At 36.3% G+C, this 23,544-nt stretch overlaps 1 protein-coding gene across 9 annotated transcripts in view; it reads left to right on the top strand.

Annotated features, from left to right (window-relative positions):
• HERC1 (HECT and RLD domain containing E3 ubiquitin protein ligase family member 1) overlaps positions 1-23,544 on the top strand; it is a 184,014-nt gene that overhangs the window by 129,051 nt on the left and 31,419 nt on the right. For 5 of the 9 annotated variants that reach the window (XM_077881394.1, XM_077881389.1, XM_077881393.1 and 2 more), the window contains exons 40-54: positions 1,575-1,735; positions 8,063-8,179; positions 8,381-8,612; positions 9,694-9,818; positions 10,988-11,208; positions 12,148-12,420; positions 13,173-13,221; positions 13,910-14,110; positions 14,955-15,129; positions 17,227-17,497; positions 17,634-17,847; positions 18,588-18,844; positions 19,926-20,053; positions 21,029-21,156; positions 22,194-22,394. In XM_077881394.1, coding sequence (XP_077737520.1) covers positions 1,575-1,735; positions 8,063-8,179; positions 8,381-8,612; positions 9,694-9,818; positions 10,988-11,208; positions 12,148-12,420; positions 13,173-13,221; positions 13,910-14,110; positions 14,955-15,129; positions 17,227-17,497; positions 17,634-17,847; positions 18,588-18,844; positions 19,926-20,053; positions 21,029-21,156; positions 22,194-22,394 — 2,753 coding nt within the window. The remainder of the gene's footprint in view (positions 1-1,574; positions 1,736-8,062; positions 8,180-8,380; positions 8,613-9,693; positions 9,819-10,987; positions 11,209-12,147; positions 12,421-13,172; positions 13,222-13,909; positions 14,111-14,954; positions 15,130-17,226; positions 17,498-17,633; positions 17,848-18,587; positions 18,845-19,925; positions 20,054-21,028; positions 21,157-22,193; positions 22,395-23,544) is intronic. The other 4 variants (XM_077881396.1, XM_077881395.1, XM_077881391.1 and 1 more) reach the window with 3 other exon arrangements.

Genomic DNA, 23,544 nt, shown 5'->3' with positions numbered 1-23,544 from the left:
TTTTCTTCTTTATTTCCCCCATTCCCTTAATTTTTTTCCCCCCATTCCCTTAATTGACAGATATTATTATTCCCAGTGTGTATACTGACAGTAGAAGAGAGAGGGGGGCTATTAGCATAATGCTTCTCATGTTTTGGTGTTCACAGGAGCCACCTGGGAGGCTTTTTAAAGCTCTGGCTGTATCACCCTGTAGTCTCATTCAGTAGGTCTGGTGGGGCACACGGTTTGCATTTGAATTAAGGGTCCCCAGTGATTCTGATGCAGTTGTCCTTAGCCCACACACTGAGAGTTACTGCTCTGGTCTTGGGCAGGAGTACTCATCCTGACAACTACCATTGCCTAGTCCTCATACATTGTAGCTCTCTCACTTGAGTAACAGTCCAGGAGGCTTCTGTTCAAGAAAGGAGGAAAAGAGGAATAATAGGATATTCTAATATGGTTTTTAATCCTTGTTACCTTCTAAGCTGTGCAGTGTAAGGGTGGGATTCACCAGTAAAATAACATTCCCTTGTTCTCACAGGCCTTCACAGACCTTGTGACTCCTCGTTTCCTCTTAGTCTTTATTTACCTGCTGTTGGCTGGGACCATATTAGAGCTGCAGTTGTCTCTTCTTGGCTAAACATCATTTAACATTAGAAAAATCAAGGAACAATTGCCCCCTCTGTGAATATCGTTGTATCAGTTATTCAACTGGGTAGACAGTACTTTTTTTTTTTAAGATTTTATTTATTTATTCATTATATACAGAGAGAGAGAGAGAGAGAGAGAGAGAGAGATACAAGCAGAGGGAGAAGCAGGCTCCATGCAGGGAGCCCGACATGGGACTCGATCCCTGGTGTTCAGGATCAGGCCCTCGGCTGAAGGTGGCGCTAAACCACTGAGCCACTGGAGCTGCCCTAGACAGTGCTTTTTTGATGCTTAAAAACTTATTAGTTTTATTGGACAAATCTCAAGAGTAAATAGTGAAGATCTTCTTGGACCTTATTTTTTAGTCATGTCTGCCTTCTCAACATGAGAGGGCTGCCTCTCTTTTGCCTTTCCCCTCTCGACAGCTGGCATTACCATTCATATGCTGTTTTTCAGTTGTGTTGGGTGCCTGGGCAGTTATCTTTCCATAATTTACCTATAGACTATTGCTTTATTCATGGGAATAATTTCATGGCTAGCTAGTAAATTTATATTTGAAGTAAGTGTAAGTTAGCTATTTTAAAGTGTTTATTCTCTAACTACTGTATACCTACCAAAATACTATTGTCATCTTGGTATTATAGTAGAAGGAAAGCTCCATGAAGGCAGGGATTTGTTAAAATCATTTTGCTAATTGCTGTATTCCCCCCACCTGCTATGTTGCTGGTATTTTGCTGAACAAATAATACGGTATTACTACTTTTATAGTAAAAAGTATCCTATTAGATAATGATTATTAAAATTGTTGGGAGTCTTTCTTCCCTCTCCATTAAACTATAGCTAACTTAGATAGTTTTCCAGGTTGAATATTCTTCTGTAAGAGGACTCTGATGTATATATTATTTTCTAATTGGATTTTAATGTTAACCATTGTTGTTTTCTTAAAGGCAAATGTTTTCCAGTTACCCAACAACCACTGTACTTCCCACACGTCGTGCACAGACTCCTCCAATATCATCGTTGCCAACTTCTCCTTCTGATGAAGTAGGAAGGAGGCAAAGCTTAACTTCTCCTGATTCCCAGTCCGCAAGGCCAGCAAACCGCACAGGTGTGTGTGCTGTCATGCACTATGACACCTAAACCTCTTAGCATTCCTGATATGTGGAACTTGGTAACTTGGACATTGTATTTTGTCTTATTGAAGGAAAAAGCAGTGATTTTAATTAAGGAGGGATTTGTCTTATCAAACTAAACCGTCTTCTCTGTTTTGAAGCTGTAGATTGAATTTTGGCTACTTGGGAGAGAAATAGTGTACTCTATCTACATCAGTCATATCAGAACCTTCTTATTTTCTAACATAGGCATTTTTAGTACTGTGAATTTCCCTTAAGCATTGCTTTTTTTTTTTTTTAAAGATTTTATTTATTTATTCATGAAAGACAGAGAGAGAGAGAAGCAGAGACATAGGCAGAGGGAGAAGCAGGCTTGCCAAGGGGAGCCTGATGTAGGACTTGATCCCAGAACCCTGGGATCATGCCCTGAGCCGAAGGCAGATGCTCAACCACTGAGCCATCCAGGCGTCCCTTAAACATTGCTTTTGATGCAACCCACACATTTTGAGATACTATGTTTTCATTTTCATTCAGTTTAAAGTACTTTCTCATTTACCATGGATATCTTCTTTGACAATTTGGATCATTTGGAAGTGTTATCTTGTTTCTAAATATTTAGGAATTTTCCAGATGTCTCTCTTACTGATTTCTATTTTAATTTCATTGTTTATCAGAGAACATACCTTGTATAATTTGAATTCTTTTAAATTTGTTGAGACTTATTTTATGGCCCAGAATATGGTCTGTTTTGATAAATATTCCATGTGTACTTGGAAAAAATGTATATTATGCTGTTGTTGAGTGGAGTGTTCTGTAAATTTTTGATTAGGTCAAGGTAGTTGATTACTTTGTCCAGGTCTTCTTTGTCTTTACTGATATTTGATCTACTTACTCTAACAATTATTAATAGAGTAGTATTGAAATCTCTGACTGTAATTGTGGATTTGTTTCTTTCCCCTTTCATTTATTAGTTTTTGTTTCATGAATTTTAAAACTCTCTTTAGGTACATAAATATTTAAGATTCTTATTTCTTCTTAATGAATTGATATCTTTATCATTATGAAATGACTCTCTTTATCCCTAGTAATATTCTTTGCCCTTAAATATGCTTTATCTGATATAAATATAGCCACTTCTTATTTTTTCAAATTATTGTTCGGATGATATGTCTTCTCCCATCATTTTACCTTTAACCATTTTGTGTCTTTATATTTAAAATAGGTTTCTTAAAAGTAGCCTATTGTTGGGTCTTGCTTTTTGGGGAAGGTAGGGATCATGCTTTTTAATCCACCCTGATATCCTATGCCTTTTAATTGGTATGTTTAGACCACATTTAATGTGATAATTGGTGGTTGTGTTTAAATTTGTCATCTGTCTCTTTGTGACATCCACTTTTTTGTTCTTTTTTTCCTCTGATTCTACCTTCTTTGATTAAATTAATATTTTTATTATTTCATTTTATCTCCTTTGTTGGCTTGTTAGCTATACTTTATATGGCATTTTTAGAGTTTACTTTCAAATGTATATTATATATGTTTAATTATCATAGGCTACCTTCAAGTAATGTTATACCACTTCATGTGTATTTTTAAAAAAACCACAAAACTGACAGTGGTATGCTTTTATTTCCTTTCCTTTCTCAGTCTTTGAACTTTAATACATTGTTGTTATTTTTTTAAAGATTTATTTATTTATTTTTAGAGGCTGGGTCAGGGAAGAGGGAGAGGGACAGAGGGAATCTCAAGCAGATTCCCCACTGAGCTTGGAGTCTGATGCAGGGCTTGATCTCACAACCCTGAGATCATGACCTGAGTTAAAATCAAGAATCAGACACCTAACTGACTGAGCCACCCAGCACCACTACATTGTTATTATTTTTACTGTAAATAGCCAGTCATCTCTTCAAGAGGTTTGAAAACTAAAGTATTTTATATTTACCCACATAATTACAAGTTCTGAGAGACTTTATTACTTTATGTAGATCCAGATTTTCATGTGGTATCACTTCTTTCTGCTTTCCCTTTAATATTTCTTGTAATGGTCTGCTAGTGATGGATTCTTTTGGCTCTTAAATATCTGAAAGAGTTTATTTTACCTTCATTTTTAAAAAATATTTTCACTGGGTACAGAATTCTAGATTGACAGTGTTTTCCTTTCAGTACTTTAAGATCCTCTACCATCTTGCATTGTTTCCAATGATAAGTTTTCTATCATTCAAATCTTGACATAATGTGCCTTTTTCTCTGGGTGCCTTAAATTTTTGTTTTGTTTTGTTTTGTTTTGTTTTATCACTGGGCTTAAGCAATTTGATTGTGACCTGCCCTGATGTAGCTTTCTTCAGTTTTCTTATGCTTGGAGTTTGTCCCACAAACTGGAGATTGTCCCACAGATCACTGATGCTTTTATTTTGTAATGTCTTTTTTCTGTATGTTTCCATTTTTTGTAGTTTTTGTTGTGTCTTCTGGTCATTAATCTTTTCTTTCTTTTTTTTTTTTCATTAATCTTTTCTTTTGCAGTGTCTAATTTGCTCATAATCCCATCCAGTGTATTTTTCCATTCAGACATTGTTGTTTTCATAACAAGCAGTTCAGTGTAGGTTTTTTTTTTTTAAATCTTTGTTTTTTTAACCTGCTTCATCTTTTCTCTGCCGTATCAAATACATGGAATAACAGTTCTCATTGTTTGAATAGATGGTCTATAAAGTATATGAACACTGAACTAGTGAAAACTGAACCATTGCTCCTAAGGAAAATACAGGGCTAGGTTTCTGTGAACTTCTGGTCACAATTTGTCAAGTGATATATAACCTTGTTTTATTTGTGTTTCTACTTAAAGACATTATATTTAATATATATTGTTGATTCATTAACATTGAACTCATGACCAAGAGCACCATAACTCATGCCTGAATGAAATTTATATGACACATATATTTTCTATGTAAGGCATATTCCATACAGCCTTCTTGGACATAGAAATAAATACTAGACAGTATTTCAGCACTATGCTTGGAGGCCATTTTAAACAGTGAAATCACCAACAAAAGGCGCAAGTATATAACATGGAACACTAGGGATCCCTGGGTGGCGCAGCGGTTTGGCGCCTGCCTTTGGCCCAGGGCGCGATCCTGGAGACCCGGGATCGAATCCCACATCGGGCTCCCGGTGCATGGAGCCTGCTTCTCCCTCTGCCTGTGTCTCTGCCTCTCTCTCTCTGTAACTATCATAAATAAATAAAAATTAAAAAAAAAAATAACATGGAACACTAAATAGACTATGAAAAAGAGACTTGTTTACAGTCTCTGTAAAACAAAAATGTAGAGCATCACCTGTTCTGTCTCAGCTGGGAACAAATGTATTAGGAAACGGAAATGTTTTTGTCACTGTGTGCATGTAAATGACACTGGAAGTATCATGAGTATTGATTTTGGATTTAAAAATGAACTTTAATGAGTAGATGAACTTTCAAATATGGAGCCCAGAAATAATGACCAGCAACATTACACCTGTTTTCGTATCCTTTTCTACTTATCATTTATCTAATTTCTAGGTCTGTTTCTATTGACTAGTTTTTCTACTCATTTTGAATTGTATTTTCTTGTTTTTTTTTTATGTTTGGTGATTTTTTATTAGACACTAGACATTGTGAATTTTACCTTATTGGGGGCTGGATAGCTTGTAATTATTTAAATATATTTTAGCTTTGTTAGGATAGGATACAGTTAAATTACTTGGAAATAATTTGAATCTCTCAAGGCTTCTTTTTTAAGCTTTGTTAGGAAAGACCGGACAGCCTTTAGCTTGGCTGAATTTTTCCCCACCACTGAATCAATACCTTACTTAGTATTTTATCCAGTGACACATGTATTACTGAAGTTTTTCTTTCCAGCTTGTGGTAACAAATTCTTCCAACCTTGTGTGAGCTCCAGGGATTGTTCTGCCTGCTATTTCTGGGTGATTCTTTCCCTAGCTCTGGATAGCTGCTGCATTAGCATCAGCTGAAGACTTGAAGGAAAGAAAAAGTAAGACCCTCTGCACATTTCTGGAGTTTGCTTTCAGTGCAGCTTTCTTCTTTCCATACAGCTCTCTGCTTTCTGGTATTCTACCCTGTGAATACTAGCAACCTTGAATTCTCTACTTTTGTCTCCTCAATTCAAAGAGACTACTGAATTTAGCTTGAACTTGCCCTTCCTGAACTGCAGCTTGGAAATTCTCTCCAGGAAACAGGCTGAGTCAGTCTTACACATTGCCTAATTTGATTTCCATCTCTCAGGATCACTGTCCTATACAGCCTGTTGTCCAGTGTCTACAGACCATCATTTGATATATTTCATCTCTTCTTTTAGTTGTTAAGGTGAAGATAAATCCAGTCTGTCTTAATCCATCATGGCTAGAAGTAGAAGTCCATCAGATGTATCAGGACTAAAACCACTGTAGCAGTAGTGACTTTTTTTTTAAGATTTTATTTATTTATTCATGAGAGAGACACACACACACACAGAGAGGCAGAGACATGGGCAGAGGAGGATCAGGCTCCCTGTGCTGGGAACCTAATGTGAGACTCAATGTCAGGACCCCGGGATCACAACCTGAGCCAAAGGCAGATGCTCAACCACTGAGCCACCCAGGTGCCCCAGTAGTAACATGTTTTAAGCAAAACTGATAATTGTCACTCTCCCTGCTTCCTTCTTCTTTCCTTCCTAATTCAATTCAAAAACATTAAGGGAGCCAAGGTAGGTAGGCTTTCATGCCAACAGGATAGTGGTCCAGATTGGGAGTATCAGTCAGACTGGAGTGAAGGAAACTTTTGTCTGTGGGAGTGGCCTGGCTTAGGGTATTGGAGTCCACATAGCTCAGCACCAAGGATCAGGGCCATCCAGGGTACAGAGGGCTTCTATCAGCACTGTCCACTGAGGGGGCCCAGGAACAGTGATGCTTTAGTAGCAGTAAGCACACCAAGTGCCAAGATCCTGTATTCTTTTTACCATTCTCTACTAAAAGGGAACTCTGGTCTCCTGGCAGAAATGGTTGATTTAAGGGTTAAGTATGAGATGAACTTGGAATAGCTCGTGCCAGAAAATGATAAAGTACTCAGAATGATGGGCACATGCCTCAAGGATATAGAAACCAGATTGAAGGGACTTCCAGAAGCCAAATCTGGAATGTTTGGAGCATCAAAATTGTCATAATTATAGAAACATATAATAACCCATGAATACAATGAGAATCTGTAACCCTATACTAATGGAGAAAGGAGACTGATATACCTGAAAGCAATGATAGAATTAGAAAAAAATCCTCATTTGTCAGCCATCATCATAACAATAATTAATTCAGCCAGTAAACAGTAATGGATGCTACTGAGTCTAACTTTGGTGAGGAATGGGATATTTATATATTCTCATAGTTCCTCCCAACAAATATTTATTACAAGGGGTAAGAATACTTTTATACTGCAGAAACCTGGCAGATACCACATTAACTCAAGTGATCAAAGTTAGCATCACCAGTAATGTAACAAATTAAAATCATGTACCATCTAATAAAATGCAGTGAGTAGAAGGCAACATTGCTTTTGTGGTACCTCTGCCAAAAAGCACAACCTGGATCTAATCATGAAGAGACATCAGACAAATCCAAATTGAGAGACTTCCTATCATACAACTGGTCTGTAATCTTCAAAGTATCAAAATGATTGAAGGAGACTGAAGAGATATGAAAACTAAGTGCAAGGATGATCCTGGATTGGATCCTTTGCTGTAAATAACATTATCAAGACTTCCGATAAAACTAGAATGGGATGATCTGGTTTAGATGTTGACATTGTTAATTTCCTGACTTTGATGGTGTGTTATGCAGAACAGTGTCCTTATTTGTAGGAGTTAATATGTTGGAGTATAAGGGAAGTTGGAGCATCATGTCTCCTACTTACTTACTTTTTAGTGGTTCAGTGGTAAAAGAATTCTTTTGTACTATGCTTGCAAATTTCTGTTGTTTGAAATTTTTTAAGTAAGAAAGTATTTCAAAATAAATATTTAACATTTTTAGCAGTTTTATTTTGTTAGCTTTATGAAAAACCTTAAAAAGTTGTAACATAATCATATTAGCTCTAACTTAATCACAGGTTAATCATGGCCTGAACAGAAATCAACAGTTGGACACTTAACTGACTAAGCCACCCAAATACCCAACAAATTTTTAATAGGAAAAAAATTTCATTAAATTTGGACAGTATTAAGAAATTGGGGACTTACATAAGTATAAGGACACTTTTTACTCATGATATGTAGTGATACAGGCTTTTATTCTCTCTTTTGTCTCAGCCTTGTCAGACCCCAGCAGTAGACTTTCAACTTCTCCACCTCCTCCAGCAATTGCAGTACCCTTGCTGGAAATGGGGTTCTCCCTCCGGCAGATTGCCAAAGCCATGGAAGCTACAGGTAGGATAAGTTTTTACATATCAGTATATGTGGATGTGAGAAGCCTGATATTATTGAGGGTGATAATATTTTTTAAGAGATCATAAAACTTTTTAGCAGCAGATTCAGTTACAGGGACATCATAGCAGACACTGTTAAAGTGATACCATGAATAACTAATTATGTTGCTTCAAATCATACTTTGGTCTTTCTCCTGTTCAGGTGCTCGAGGAGAGGCTGATGCCCAGAACATCACTGTCCTTGCCATGTGGATGATAGAGCACCCTGGGCATGAGGATGAGGAGGAGCCCCAGTCAGGTAGCACAGCAGACTCAAGGCACGGAGCAGCAGTCCTAGGCAGTGGTGGGAAGTCAAATGAGCCCTGTTATTTGCAGTCACCAGGAGACATACCATCAGCTGATGCTGCTGAAATGGAAGAAGGCTTTAGTGAAAGGTGAGATTCCAATTTCTGTATTTCTGTTTTATGTGGTATAAATGGTGCTTCCAAAGGTCCCATTTTTTCCCCTTCATAGATGCTTCTAATGGTGTGTAAAGTTGATAACTAGACATAAATGTAAAGATGGATGTTTGAAGGGTGCCCAAGTGGCTCATTTGGTTAAACATCTGCCTTCAGTTCAGGTCATGATCCCAGGGTACTGGGATCAGGCTCCTTGATTAACGTGTTAAGGGACCTGCTTCTCCCTCTCCCTCTGTCTGCCACTCCCCCAATTGGACATTGGTTTAATGCAGTCTGTAGAAATAGACTTTTAAATCTTTTCTTAATTTAGATTTATATTTTCATCTCTTATTTATTAGTCTTTAATATCCAGTACAATACACTATTTTTTAAATTGTAAATAGAATTCTGTGATAATGCATAGCCTAAGATGAGATGTACTAAAATACAGTTTTTAACTAAAATCTTTCCCCTTTAGTACTTCTTACAACTTTGTCTTCATTCTTCATTGTAGCCCATAAAGTCATTGGTTAACAAGCCTTGTATCTTCTGTAATAGGCAGTCTTTTTCTGACAGACTCAGGGGATATTTGCATAAGTTATTTTGAAATATGTTTCTCGGAGGCAGGAATTCTCAATCATTTCAAATTTTAAATATTTGATCATTTAGAATTTAGTTAAGACTATTGATTTTTATTTGGATTTGAACATACAGTAGGCATCATTTCCTTGTCGGCATAATTTAAAATCAAATAGGGGCGCCTGGCTGGCTCAATCAGTGGAGCATATAACTCTTGATCTTGGGGTCATGAGTTCAAGTTTTATATTGGGCATACAGCCTATTTAAAAAAATTTTAAAAAGTTTAAAAAATAGATAAAATTACTGCTTAGGGCAATATGACATTTATATTTTAGGAGCTTTACCAAGGACAAATATGTTTCAGTTTTTTTGTAAATATATTCTATTCTTGGTAATATTTGGAGGACAAAGCAATACCATAAGCCAGCTTGTGCCTGTGCTTTCCATTTATATTTATAGTACTTACAAATTTGTGTTGCTTTCTAATTTGCACTTGTAGCCCTGATAATCTGGACCATACAGAGAATGCAGCTTCTGGAAGTGGACCGCCAGCTAGGGGTCGCTCAGCTGTAACAAGAAGGCACAAGTTTGATTTAGCTGCTCGCACATTGCTAGCAAGAGCAGGTAATTAATGTTTCACATCCTTCTGTTGCTAGAAGTCATATAGTTTGTCTTTTAAGGTCAGTGTGAAAGCAACATTAAAGAAGTTATAAACTAATCCTACTAAGCACTCAATTCCTCCACAATAACAGAGCAACTTTTTGCATTTTTCTACCTATTTACATAATTTTGCAAAGAAATCACAGCATATGTTTATAGATTTATTTTTAAGCTTCCTCTGGGTACAAAAGTCTATACTGGTTACTTGTAAATACTGAGATTTTTTGTAAATACTCTCTTTGCCGTCAAGCAATTTATACTTTAAAAAGTGAAGATGCATGTTTAAAATTTAACATTAATAGTGAGAAGGAACTGAAAAGGACACTGTGCCAAAGTAGGCACGGGATTTTCTGATGTGCTCAGGGCCTTAGGGCTAGTCTACTAGGTAAGGCCCTCAATAAGCAAAAAGAAATTCCATTGTTACTTTAGTAAAATACTTCCAGGATTATGCTCTAGATGTATGAAGTGTAATTTATAGGGAACATATTTTCCAAAATAATTTTTCAATTATTTATGGCAACAGAGGAGTTGAGACTGAGCTAGAAAATATAGAATCTACAGTTAATATATAATGAAAGGGACTAATTTAAAAAAAAAAAAAAAAAAACCTAAAAGAATAATAAACAGGGATCCCTGGGTGGCGCAGCGGTTTAGCGCCTGCCTTTGGCCCAGGGCGCGATCCTGGAGACCAGGATCGAATCCCACGTCGGGCTCCTGGTGCATGGAGCCTGCTTCTCCCTCTGCCTGTGTCTCTGCCTCTCTCTCTCTCTCTCTCTGTGACTATCATAAATAAATAAAAATTAAAAAAAAGAATAATAAACAGCCCATATTTATGAGTGTTTTTCTGTATTACATTATAAAGAATTTTACATGGATTATTTTATTTAAACCTATTAACAGCCCTTTGAGGTATGAGTGCTCTTACCCATTTTACAGAAGAGGAAACACATGTGATAGGTAAAATTTTATGTTTATGGTTGGAGTCCAGTAAATCAGCTGAGCTAGGCTCTTACCTGCGTGTATGGCAGTTAAGAACTGGCAAAATAAAAAAAAAAAAAAAAAAAAAGAACTGGCGGAATATTCAGAATTACTTTATACATGCAAATAAAATGCCTTTTTTGTTTTGTTCTGAGCGGGGTTATACCGCTCTGTGCAGGCCCACAGGAATCAAAGTCGGAGAGAAGGAATATCTTTGCAGCAAGACCCAGGGGCGTTGTATGACTTTAATTTAGATGAGGAATTGGAAATTGATCTTGATGATGAAGCGATGGAAGCTATGTTTGGACAAGACCTGACCAGTGACAATGATATTCTGGGAATGTGGATCCCAGAGGTACTGGATTGGCCTACCTGGGTGTGTGTGATTGCAGCGGGGGCTGCTCTGACTTATTTTCCTGCCCTCCTGTTCATACAGCTTATTAACAATAGCCTTGCCTAGAGTTGTTACACTCTGAAAAGTCTTACATCTCATCTAAAGTTTGGGGCTCTAACACTTGAAGTTACTTTGATATCTACAAACTACTAAGAAAAAAATCTCTCTTGCTTTCTCTGTGCGATTTTATTGCTTCTCTCCCCAGACTAGATGGATAGAGCCATATTATGGTAATATTTGATTTTAATATCAGAAGTACATTACACCAGGTCCTAGTCAGCTCTGCTGGGTATAGAACATGGCTGCTGTGCTCGACTTGCTATGTGAATGCATGCTCTTCTCCTTCATAGGTTCCATTTAATCACTATAATGCCTCATTCTAAGAACCAGTACCACCTAGGTTTTATAACTTACCTCCCTCCAGGGGCAGGGTACATGGTGGGTTTGTATGTTTTCATTGTTTAGCATTATGCTTTGGTAGCAGGGAGACTGAAAACGTCATGAATCTAGGTCTTACAGAAAGGAGCACCTACTATATTAAGTTAATAAGATAAATGAATCCAAATCCCTTCTTAGAAATTCAGGTAATAGATATGCATGTTATGACCAGATGAAAGGTAGTTTTACTAGAAGGATTTTTTTAAAAGTCATTTGAGATAGGGCTAAATGTCATTTTTATTAACTCTTCTTCGTAGGATAGTGAGTTACCTTTATTATAACTTATTAGATTGAGAAAGGGCAAAGAATACCTTCAGATCATGAGATCTAAATTCTGATTTGCAAGGAATTTGTTGTGTAACATTAATGAACATCCTGCAAAAATTCCAGCATATGTAAACAAAAGTCATTGCTATATATATATTTTCCTCTTCTTAATTTTATGTTAAATTGACTAATAATTTGATATGAAATTTTGTGCAGCATGTTTGTGAGTCTGAAGACAGGGAAGAAGTGGTGGTGTGTGAACTATGTGAATGCAGCGTCGTCAGCTTCAATCAGCACATGAAGAGAAACCACCCTGGCTGTGGGCGCAGTGCAAACCGCCAGGGCTATCGCAGCAATGGCTCCTACGTGGATGGCTGGTTTGGTGGTGAATGTGGGAGTGGAAATCCATACTACCTGCTCTGTGGCAGCTGCAGGGAAAAGTACTTAGCCCTGAAGACCAAATCTAAGACAACAAGTTCTGAAAGGTACCTTGAAATTGTATAGCTATTGAAGCCCTCTATATGAAGAGTATAAACTATCTCTCATTAAGACATGGAAATCACAGCTTTTTTAATGTGAGGAGTTACGCTTAACCTTTCCTAAATCCCATGATTACTGAACCCAGGATGGGAAGGGTAGAAGAGGTTTAGGAATTCATGTTTTGTCAGAATTGGGAGTCTGTAGCCTAGCAGCAGTTGCTGGGAACAGATTCTTCACTGGAGTTTGCTTCTGTTAATCTTTGACTTGTTGGGAAGCTCTGGGCAGAGTCTTTGCCTTAACCTTCAGGAGCTTCTTGTCAGCTTTTCTCATTGGTGTTTTTTACCCTGTTTTTGACCTCTTAATTAAAATCTTTTTATTGATGAAAAAATAGTTTAGATTAAATGAGCTTCCATGAAAATATTACTTCTTTATATCCTTGAATAGCAAGTAATATATAGTGAGTAGGGTTTTTGCCCTTATTGTCAACTCTTAAAATCTTTAAGGCGTTCTGGAATAGGTTTTGATTAAGAGTTGTTGTAGGTGACCCAGAAACCTCCTCAGAAATTTGGTAAAATAGTCCTTGGTTTTTGTAAGCATGTGTGTACCTACCAGTAGTTTTCATTAGCTCCTAACATGAAACACTTTTATTTTGTGTTGCTTTATTAATGACCTTTTAAAATGTTCTAATGCTTTAATTTGCATTTTTGGGTACTAACTGTTTTGTATAAAAATACAATGTTCTTCATGTTTGGTGCAGGTACAAGGGACAAGCTCCAGATCTAATTGGCAAGCAGGACAGTGTGTATGAAGGTAGTTGTTTTGAGAGCGTCTTTATTTTACATGTATTTTTATATATACCTTCTGCTTTAACATCTGTTACTAAAATTTACCTTTATGTGTGTTTATATTTAGGTACATGTTAACTTAAAGTTTTCTCTAAAAAGCTCAAGGGTAGTTTGAAAGCAATAGCCCTAGTTCTAAAAACTAAAGGAAAATACTAGGTTCAAACACTAGCTTGACCACAGAATGTTAATTTCCGCATGGCATTTTATTTTTCGAAGTTGGAGAAGTATGTAGTACATTTTGAATTTCCATCATAATTAAAGAAAGTAAAAGATAAAAAGTTGAAAGCAGCATGAATTTATCTGGAGCATTCATTTACTTGAAATAACTAATTCTCTAATGATTATAGACAGGATTAAGAACTCTTTGTTGGCCCCATAACGACAGCTTTTATTAGTTGAAATCTCCATTACCAGCTATAACATTTGCTGTTGCTTTAAGTGGGTTTGATTGCTCTGACTCCCTTTCCCTTAGACTCTCACTATGCCTCAGGAGTGCAGTTTAGTTGGGTCATGAGGAGACAGTGCCATAGTTTATTTTGTGGGCACTGGGCTTTCCATCCATCTGCATTTTAGACATATGTCAGTAACCATTGCCAGCAGAGTTATGTCATGTTTATATTCACACACCATACATTTATTTATTTAAATTCCAGAAGACTGGGACATGTTGGATGTTGATGAGGATGAAAAGCTAACAGGTGAAGAAGAATTTGAATTACTTGCTGGACCACTTGGTTTAAATGATCGGCGCATTGTACCAGAACCAGTTCAGTTCCCTGACAGTGATCCTTTGGGAGCATCAGTAGCGATGGTAACAGCTACCAACAGTATGGAAGAGACTCTCATGCAGATAGGTAAACTGAAATGCTAATTGGCATGGATTTTATACAGTCTGTATTAATTTGTTTCTTAGACTAGGTAAATAACCACATTGTTCCACCCCAACAAGTATCTTGGCCAGTTGTTTTAACATTTTGAAGGTATAATGTATTTTTTTATTTTTTTGTTTTTATGAAATACTGAAGTGATAGAAAACTTATAAAGTATATGAATATAATTCTTTTTTTGACTTTGTGATGAGGGAATCCTAGAGCTGACAAAAAACAATTTTTCAGTCTTTTGTGTGTGTGTGTGTGAGAGAGAGAAAGAGAGAGAGTGTATGGGAAACTTTTGCTATTGGGAATATAAAATAATTAGTTTTGGTGACTCAGCCCTTTCTGTTATACTCAAAGCATATTTTATTTTTATTTATCTTTTTTAAACAAATTTTATTTTATTTTTATTTTTTTTAAAGATTTTATTTATTTATTCATGAGACACAGAGAGACAGAGACACAGGCAGAGGGAGAAGCAGGCTCCGTGCAGGGAACCCGATGTGGGACTTGATCCCGGGACTCCAGGATCACACCCTGGGCTGAAGGCGGCGCTAAACCGCTGAGCCACCTGGGCTGCCCTAAAAGCATATTTTAAAAACTACGTATTTCGGTATTTGTTAGTATCAGTAGAAATGAAACAGCAAAAAATAAATAAAACCAAAAAGATCCCCCACGTATGTAATAGATTGTTGTCTTAGAAATATCTATTTCTCCCAAGGACTTTTCTATGTAACAAAGTCCAGATGAGCAAAATGCATTGGTTTGCAGCCTGGAACTTCGATAGAATGGAAAATTTTTTCAGTAGTCGGGATATGTTTTTCAGGTTGCCATGGCTCTGTAGAAAAGAGTTCCTCTGGAAGAATAACACTGGGTGAGCAGGCAGCTGCCTTAGCAAACCCTCATGACCGGGTGGTGGCTTTAAGGAGAGTGACTGCTGCTGCTCAGGTTCTTCTGGCAAGAACCATGGTAATGAGAGCACTGTCTCTTCTCTCCGTCAGGTGAGTATTATTTAGTGTCAAATGATGCTGTTAGTTTCTAGAGTCTGGAATTATTTAGGAGGATGAGATAGAATTTTTAGAACCTTGAATATCTACTGTTGAATGAAAGAAGCTAGACATAGTTATCATTGTTATTCATCCAGTCCATCAATAAATAACTTAGCTCTTTTTGGTAGAAAATAACAGTACTATAATAGCTGAGTAAACTGCAAACATTTTTTATTATCTGAAATGGGAAACTAAGCCTGTCAGTGCATTTGGTGCAAGATAAAATAAAAGGTTGAGTACATTTTTCTGCAAAATTGACCAACTAGGTAGCTACTTCAACCTGCAGATTCCATCATGGAGATTCCTTCCATGTTCATGCCATGGTATGTTGTATTTAAAAAGGAAGGAAGTCAAGAATACCTAAAAGGCATCTATTTAAGAAGTGGTTAAGCACTTCTTATAGGTATAAAACAGTAAATCAGTGAAGAGAGAAGAACCCTAAAGAAAGACTCAAAATAAAATTTGGATGGGTCTCTGGTATTGGCTCAAGAATAGGTAGTTTAGACAGTGGAAGAGAACAGAATTTAGAAACTGACCCACATATATAGATAAGCACATGATTTACAATTGGATTTATGACAGTGTTTTTTTTGCAGAACAATGAGGAAAAGATGTCTACAATGACTTGGACTAGGTCAGATGGTTTATTCACATAGTAAAAAGTGAGCCTTGGCCTCAACCTCACACTAGATAAAACAAATGTTTCCAAGTGGCTCTTAGACCTAAATGTGAAAGAGAACTCGTAATGTTTCTATAAGGTAGAAAGAATTTATTCTTGGTCTTGGGATAGGCAGCGTTTTCTTAAGCAAGTCACAAAAAGCATGCATCATAAAGAAAAAGAGTGATAAATTGGACTACATTGAAAAAGAACTTCTGTTCGGCAAAAGTCATTAAGAAAATAAAAAGTCAGAAAGTAAACAAACCACTGAATGGGAGAAAAATTAACATTGTGTAACCAATAGAATATGTAAGGAATTCCTATTAATCCATAAGAAAAAGAGACAACCCAAAAGAAAAATGGAGAAAATGCAAAATAATATGAAATGATCTCCAAATGGCCAGTGAACATGAAAAATTGGGTGTTCAACCTCATTAGTCTTCAGAGAAATGAAAATGAAAACCCAGTGAGATATTAACACACACCCATCAGAATGGCTAAAATTTAAGGGGGGAGGGGATGTGAGCAGGAGGATGTGGAACACCTAGAACCACCATACACTGCCAGTGAGAAAATCATACAGCTACTTTGGAAAACTCTTTAATAGTATCAACTAAAGGGGTATATTAACATACTCTGTGACCTAGAAAGCTACTCCTAGGTATATATATATTCAACAGAAATCCTTATATATGTGCACCCAAAGACATAGGCAAGAACATTCTCATGGCAGTGCTGTTCAGAATAACTAGTCCCATGCTGGAAACCACCTAATTGTCATCTGTATGGAAAAATGAATGGTGGTAGATTTTATTAATATGTCAGTGAAAATGAGTATCTGCTACTATAATGCAACAACGCGGATGAGTCTTACAAGCATAGTGCTGAACAAAAGAAGCCAGACACAAAAGAATACAGACTTTATTGTTATATAAAGTTCAAAACAGGCAAAACTGATTTATGACTTTATAAGTCAGTGATACTGGTTACTTTTAAGGGGCTAGTGACTGAGAAAGGCCCAAGCAGTCAGGCTTCTGAGGTGTTGGTAATGTTCTGTTTCTTGATCTGGGTGGGAAATGATTACATGAGATTGCCCAGTTTGTGAAATTCATCATTTGTGAACTTTCCTGTACATTATACTTTGGTAATTCAGTTATACTTCAATATATTAAATCAAAATAAAATATTAAAATTTAAAAAGTTTCAGTAATAGTTTCCAGCTTAAAATTTTTCAACTTCATATATATATGAAGTTCATATATATAACTAGTGAAATTGCAACTTACCTTTTATTTTGGTTGCTTGTACTTTGGATGATATGTGGGGCTCCACATGGTCCCGTCAGAAATCTGTTTTCTTTATCCATCTGAAGTGTGTTTCTTTCCTGGCAGTGGTTCCAGTTGTAGCCTGGCTGCTGGTCTTGAGTCTCTGGGGCTTACAGATATCCGAACACTGGTTCGGTTAATGTGCTTGGCCGCCGCAGGGAGAGCTGGCCTCTCTACCAGCCCTTCTGCCATGGCAAGCACCTCAGAACGCTCACGAGGTGGGCATAGCAAGGCCAGTAAGCCCATCTCTTGCCTGGCTTATCTGAGCACAGCAGTGGGATGTCTGGCATCAAACACTCCTAGTGCTGCAAAACTCCTGGTGCAGTTGTGTACACAGGTAAGCTAGTTTTTGGTGCTTTTCTTGTTGAGTGGTTTATTTCCAACCAATTCTTAAACAGCCTTTTGGAGTGAAATCATTCTGTTCCAAAATTATATGTAAAAATTAAATATGTTTGTTCTAATTGCCTCTTCAGAACTTGATTTCTGCTGCAACAGGTGTAAATCTAACCACGGTCGATGATCCAATTCAGCGAAAGTTTCTACCCAGCTTTCTCCGAGGAATTGCTGAAGAGAATAAGCTTGTGACCTCCCCAAACTTTGTAGTAACTCAGGCCCTTGTGGCATTACTAGCAGACAAGGGGGCCAAACTGAGACCTAACTATGATAAGTCAGAAGTTGAAAAAAAAGGTAAGCTTCATACCATTTACCATTTAAATTTATAGTCTTGTAACCAATTTGATTCATACATTTTAAAACTGTCTTAGAGTTGTTGTAAGTGATGAATTACATAGCATTGTGTATACTTCTTAAGTTCAGATCATAAAAGAAGTGCATGATCCTTTTTCATTGTGTATGGAAACAAATATTAGAAAATGTACCAAATTTGTCTGGTTTGATTAGATTATTCTATTAGACTATGGTTTGAGTCACTAATAGATAATAATCCTGTTTAGTTTCCTTAGTAAAACCTAGATAAAGTTAGTGCTATATTTCTATTTGTCATAAAATGGTTATGGTTTGAAGGGACTCTTTAATCACTATTGTCTACCCTTCTCTTCATCAGGACCATTTGGCCAAGATAGATGGGCTTTTGGATCTATTAGCTCAGGCCCTTGACTGGTTGTTATGATCACTTTTGAGCAGCAAAAGCCAAACTTTTACTTTTTAGGGTATGCTGCCTCTGCCCTGGCCTTAAGATTATTTCTGCTGCATTCTCAGTCTGTGTGTCCTTAGAGATATGTATTTTCAGTGAATCAGATTTACTATAGAATGTTATATAAGATAAATGCTTATACTTTGTTATGTATATTTTAGTAAATGATTGCTTGCAAAAGTGCTAATTCTTAAAAGATATGGGTTAACCCATTTTTTTTGTTTACCACTACCAGCTCTTACCTGGGCATCATTTCATTGTTTTGTTTAAGCAGGTTTAACTGCCCAATTGTATGCCCATCCTTCCTATGATCCTTCTGCTGTAGGCCCTCTGGAGCTGGCTAATGCCCTGGCAGCCTGCTGCCTCTCCTCCAGGCTGTCCTCACAGCATAGGCAATGGGCTGCTCAACAGCTTGTGCGCACTCTTGCTGCGCATGACCGCGACAATCAAACTACTCCCCAAACACTCGCCGATATGGGAGGAGATCTCAGAAAATGCTCCTTTATCAAGTTGGAGGCTCATCAGAACAGAGTATGTATTTTGAGCCCTTGAAATCTGTTAATCACTTTATGTAAGATAAAATAGTTTCTGCTCTTCTTAAAGAGCTCACAATTCAGATCTTAGCCTTTCTCTCTGTGTCTGTCTCTCACAGACACACACACACTCTTATCAATACTTGTCTAGTAGCTACCAGCTCTCCTTTCTCTATGTTGGGTTGACATAATAGTATACAAATAGAAAAACCAGATAAGGGATGAGAAAAAACCAAGGGAATTGCCTCACAAAAGATGAAGGCTTATACATGCAAAGTGGAAAAGAAATTGTCCGCACTATTTTAATCTAACTCACTAGACTCCTGAGCATTGACAAGGGCAATTTAGGAAATGAAGACTGACCTCCATTATTTACCAATTAAAAGTCACCTCTTAGTCTGTTATGTTTATTTGGTAGAACACTTAAATACATTGAAGTATTTATACTTTATTGATTTAAATAAATATGTTTAGTAAAGATTCTAACAGTATCTTCAGTAACTCAAATGAGTTTGGGCGTAGTACTTTAAAGCCATACAAATAGATGTATGTTTACATGCCAATTAGAGAAGAGTGAGATCATGTATATTAGGTTATAACATGAATGTTCTTCTTTTACAATTTCCTCAGATTTTTAAAAAATTTGATAGAGGATGACAATCATTTAAATAAAAACTTAAAATTGTTGGACTTTTTCAGAACGAAATCTTGCCATTTGCAACAACATGGATGGAGCTAGAGAGTATAATGCTAAGCGAAATAAATAGTGAAAGACAAATACCATGATTTCACTCATTTGTGGAATTTTAGAAACAAATGAACAAAGGGATAAGGAAGAGACAGGCCAAAAAAACAGGCTCCTAGCTACAGAAAACAAACAGAGGGTTCCAGAAGAGAGGTGAATAGAGTATAAGTGAAATAGGTAATAGGGATTAACTTATGATGTTGGGCACTGAGTAATGTGCATAATTGTTACATCACTATATTGTACATCTCAAACTAATATAACACTATATAGTAACTATCCTGGAATTAAAAACTTAATTAAAAAAATTGTTGGACTTTTTAAACTTTTACAGGTAATGACTTGTGTTTGGTGTAATAAAAAAGGACTCTTGGCAACAAGTGGGAATGATGGTACCATCCGAGTGTGGAATGTTACTAAGAAGCAATATTCACTGCAACAAACCTGTGTGTTCAATAGATTGTGAGTACTAACATCTGCTCTTCTGGTATAATGTTTAAAATAAGAGAATCCTGGGATCCCTGGGTGGCGCAGCGGTTTAGCGCCTGCCTTTGGCCCAGGGTGCGATCCTGGAGACCGAGGATCGAATCCACGTCAGGCTCCTAGTGCATGAAGCCTTCTTCTCCCTCTGCCTATGTCTCTGCCTCTCTCTCTCTCTCTGTGTGACTATCATAAATAAATAAATAAATAAATAAATAAATAAATAAATAAATAAATAAAATTAAAAAAAAAAGAATTTGCTTTAAAATAAGAGAATCCTGACGTGCTTCATTTTGGTCATGTTAACATAATCAAATTGTTACTAAAAATTTTTTACCATTTTTCTTATACAATAGTCTTACTATATATCTTCAATGTATGTTTTTAAATTTCCAGGATAGTAATTAAGAAAATAAAAAATTTAACTATCAATATCTGGACTTAGAATTAAATCAAGGTCTACTGTGCTAGCATAATAAATGTTAAGCTCTACAAACAATAGCCTAATTTTCCATTATTCTTTAAGGATTATTTAGGAATTAAATTAATATTTCCTCTGTAGCAGAGTATAACAGTTTTTATAGTTTTATAGCTAGCTGTAGGTATTTCTTTTCTGAGAACTTTCCTAGGGATTAGGCAAACAAGAGTCAGTGTGTTCTGAATAATACCCAGATACACAACCCATGCAAAATCAGAATGTCTTTGTTGACAAAATAGGTACTACATTAAATGTGAAGCCTAAGCATCACTCCTTTTATAAATCTACATTTTTCACATCATGACAAATATGAACGAATATGTGATTGTCAAATTGCTGCTCGCCAAGCCTTCAAAATGAAAGAATCTGTATCATATACTCTAGTCCATCAGAAACCTTTATTTTATTTTAAGATTTGGGGTTTAGTATATTTTTGGATGATGAGGATTAGAATTCCATACATGTCTCTTATATTTTAGAGAAGGAGATGCTGAGGAAAGCCTGGGGTCACCCAGTGATCCAAGTTTCTCACCTGTTTCCTGGAGTATCAGTGGCAAATACCTAGCTGGGGCCTTGGAAAAGATGGTGAATATTTGGCAAGTTAATGGTAAGTGCCCTGCCAATACTAGCAAACTACTGAAGGTACTTTTTAAGCCTTTTTCTTAGCTTTCTGAGTCCAAACACTGGCTTCCTTTCATCCTGAAACTTACAATCTATTCATCAGCTTTGTAGATCTACACATATTATGGTTTAAATTAAAGAGGATGTTGGGGATGCCTACGTAGCTCAGTCGGTTAAGTATCTGCCTTTGGCTCAGGTCATGATTCCAAGGTCCTAGGATTGAGCCTCATGAGTGAGCTCTCTGCTCAGTGAAGAGTCTGCTTCTCCTTCTCCCTCTCCTTTCTCTGCTCCCCCCCACCCCCCGCTCATGCTCTCTCTCTCTCTCTCTCTCTCAAATAAAATCTTTAAATTAATTAATTAGTTAATTAAAGAGGATGTGCTCGTTTCCTGACTCCTTTCTTGGAGTTTTGACTAATCTGGTATCTGTAAACTAAAAGTTCTCTTCACGTACTACTGTACGTGAGGATTTGAGTATTTAGTGTTCATAATAGGATTTGAGCTATGAGTTTTCAGTGATAGAAATCACTTGAAATACTTCTATTAAAATTGTCCATTTCACCAGTACAAACTCATGTCAATTTTTTATACTGTGTCTCTAAAAAGTAAAGATTATTGTAATCTCAGGCCTATCCATATTTTTTAATTTTTGCATATTTAGAGAATAGCTGTTCTGTTTCATATATTTGAAGGAACAGCTGGCCTTAACTATAGGGAAATTTCTTATGTTTAATTTTCAGTAATTATTAGGAAAAGAGCATGTGACATTTCTACACTGAGTATTTTCCTTTACTCCCTCTGTAATAAGGCTATCATTTTTATCCCATTAGTAATCACAGAAAAGCCTATGAATTTGATAATCATGTATAGTATATAAATGAAGGATCCTGCCTTGTAGTTGTAGTCATTATTAGGCTATTTTGAAATTGGGGACTGCCTTGAGTGTACTATTAAAATTGAGTAGTATTTATTTTTTATTATTGTTTATGAAAATTAAGTAACAACAACAACTTTTTCCCTCTTTAGGAGGAAAAGGATTAGTAGATATTCAGCCTCATTGGGTATCTGCCCTGGCTTGGCCAGAGGAGGGTCCAGCTACAGCGTGGTCAGGAGAGTCTCCAGAATTATTGTTGGTGGGACGGATGGATGGATCTCTAGGACTGATTGAAGTTGTTGATGTGTCCACCATGCACCGTCGAGAATTGGAACATTGCTATCGAAAGGATGGTAAATGACTGGACTTGTGTCTAATTGAGAAATTATTCTCCCAATCAAAAAACTTAATTTTTTGGCACTTTTAAAAGTGTTGAGTGAATATTACTTTTGGCTTTGTTCTCTAAATTGTCCGGTTGATATTTCATTTTAATTAGTTACTAAGTTGAAGGATATTTCTCTTCCAACATCTACAATACATCTCTGCCAAAATGAAATCTAATAGTATTTTATTAGTCATTCATTCTTTGTATAAGTGTCTGAACTCTTGGAGTAGGGCTCCAAGTCTCCCTTGAAAGTTAGAAATGTCCAAGAGAAAAAAATTACAATTATTGGTAGAAATGAAATTGTTAACAAATGAATAAAATTGAGGAAATAGGAAGAGGAGGAGAGAAGTTTCTGGTGTGACAAGAGTTAGTAGGAAGTATATTTTCATTTATTTTCTTACTGTGTTCCCTTTGGATGCATAGGCATTTTACTACATAGTTGTTTTGGGGGGGTGGAGCATTTCACAGATTACAGTCTCAGCTTACATGGTATTCTATTAACAATAGAACAAGGATTTTTATTATTATTATTATTTAGTTTTTTTAAATAGATAATGCCTTCATGGGGTTGAAAAATTTTAAAGTTTAAAAAGATAAACAGTGAAAAGTCTTTTTCCCATCTACTCAGTTCCTGTGTCTCCATTATACTCTCATAGATAAACTCTGTTTTTTACCTCTCTTATAGCTTTCCAAGGTTATTTGTACTTAAAGAAGCAAATATGAATGTAGATTGTTAGAAATAGGACGTATTTGGTAGAATATGGCAACACACTGAGTAGGGAATTTTAAGCAAAAAAAGAGACAGGTAATTTTCTTTCTATGACTTGGGTTATTTTATTTCTCAGTTTCATGGTAGATTCTGGGCCAAAAGGAAAGAAACCAGTACATTGAATTGGAATCAGCAAGGGAATTTAATTTTTCAATAATTACCTGAAAAGAAATTAAAGATTAAAAATGATTGGGCACGGGATGTAATGAGCGCTTGGTGTTATGGAAGACTGATGAATCACTGACCTCTACCTCTGAAACCAATAATATATTATATGTTAATTAATTGGATTTAAATAAAACAAATCTAAAAAAAAAAACAAAAAAATGAAGGTAATCCTTGTCACTTA

This window comes from Canis aureus, chromosome 32, assembly GCF_053574225.1.
Source record: "Canis aureus isolate CA01 chromosome 32, VMU_Caureus_v.1.0, whole genome shotgun sequence".
Classification (NCBI taxonomy): domain Eukaryota; kingdom Metazoa; phylum Chordata; class Mammalia; order Carnivora; family Canidae; genus Canis; species Canis aureus.
The sequence above is the reverse complement of the archived record's forward strand: the minus strand, read 5'-3'. Positions and strand labels throughout refer to the sequence as shown.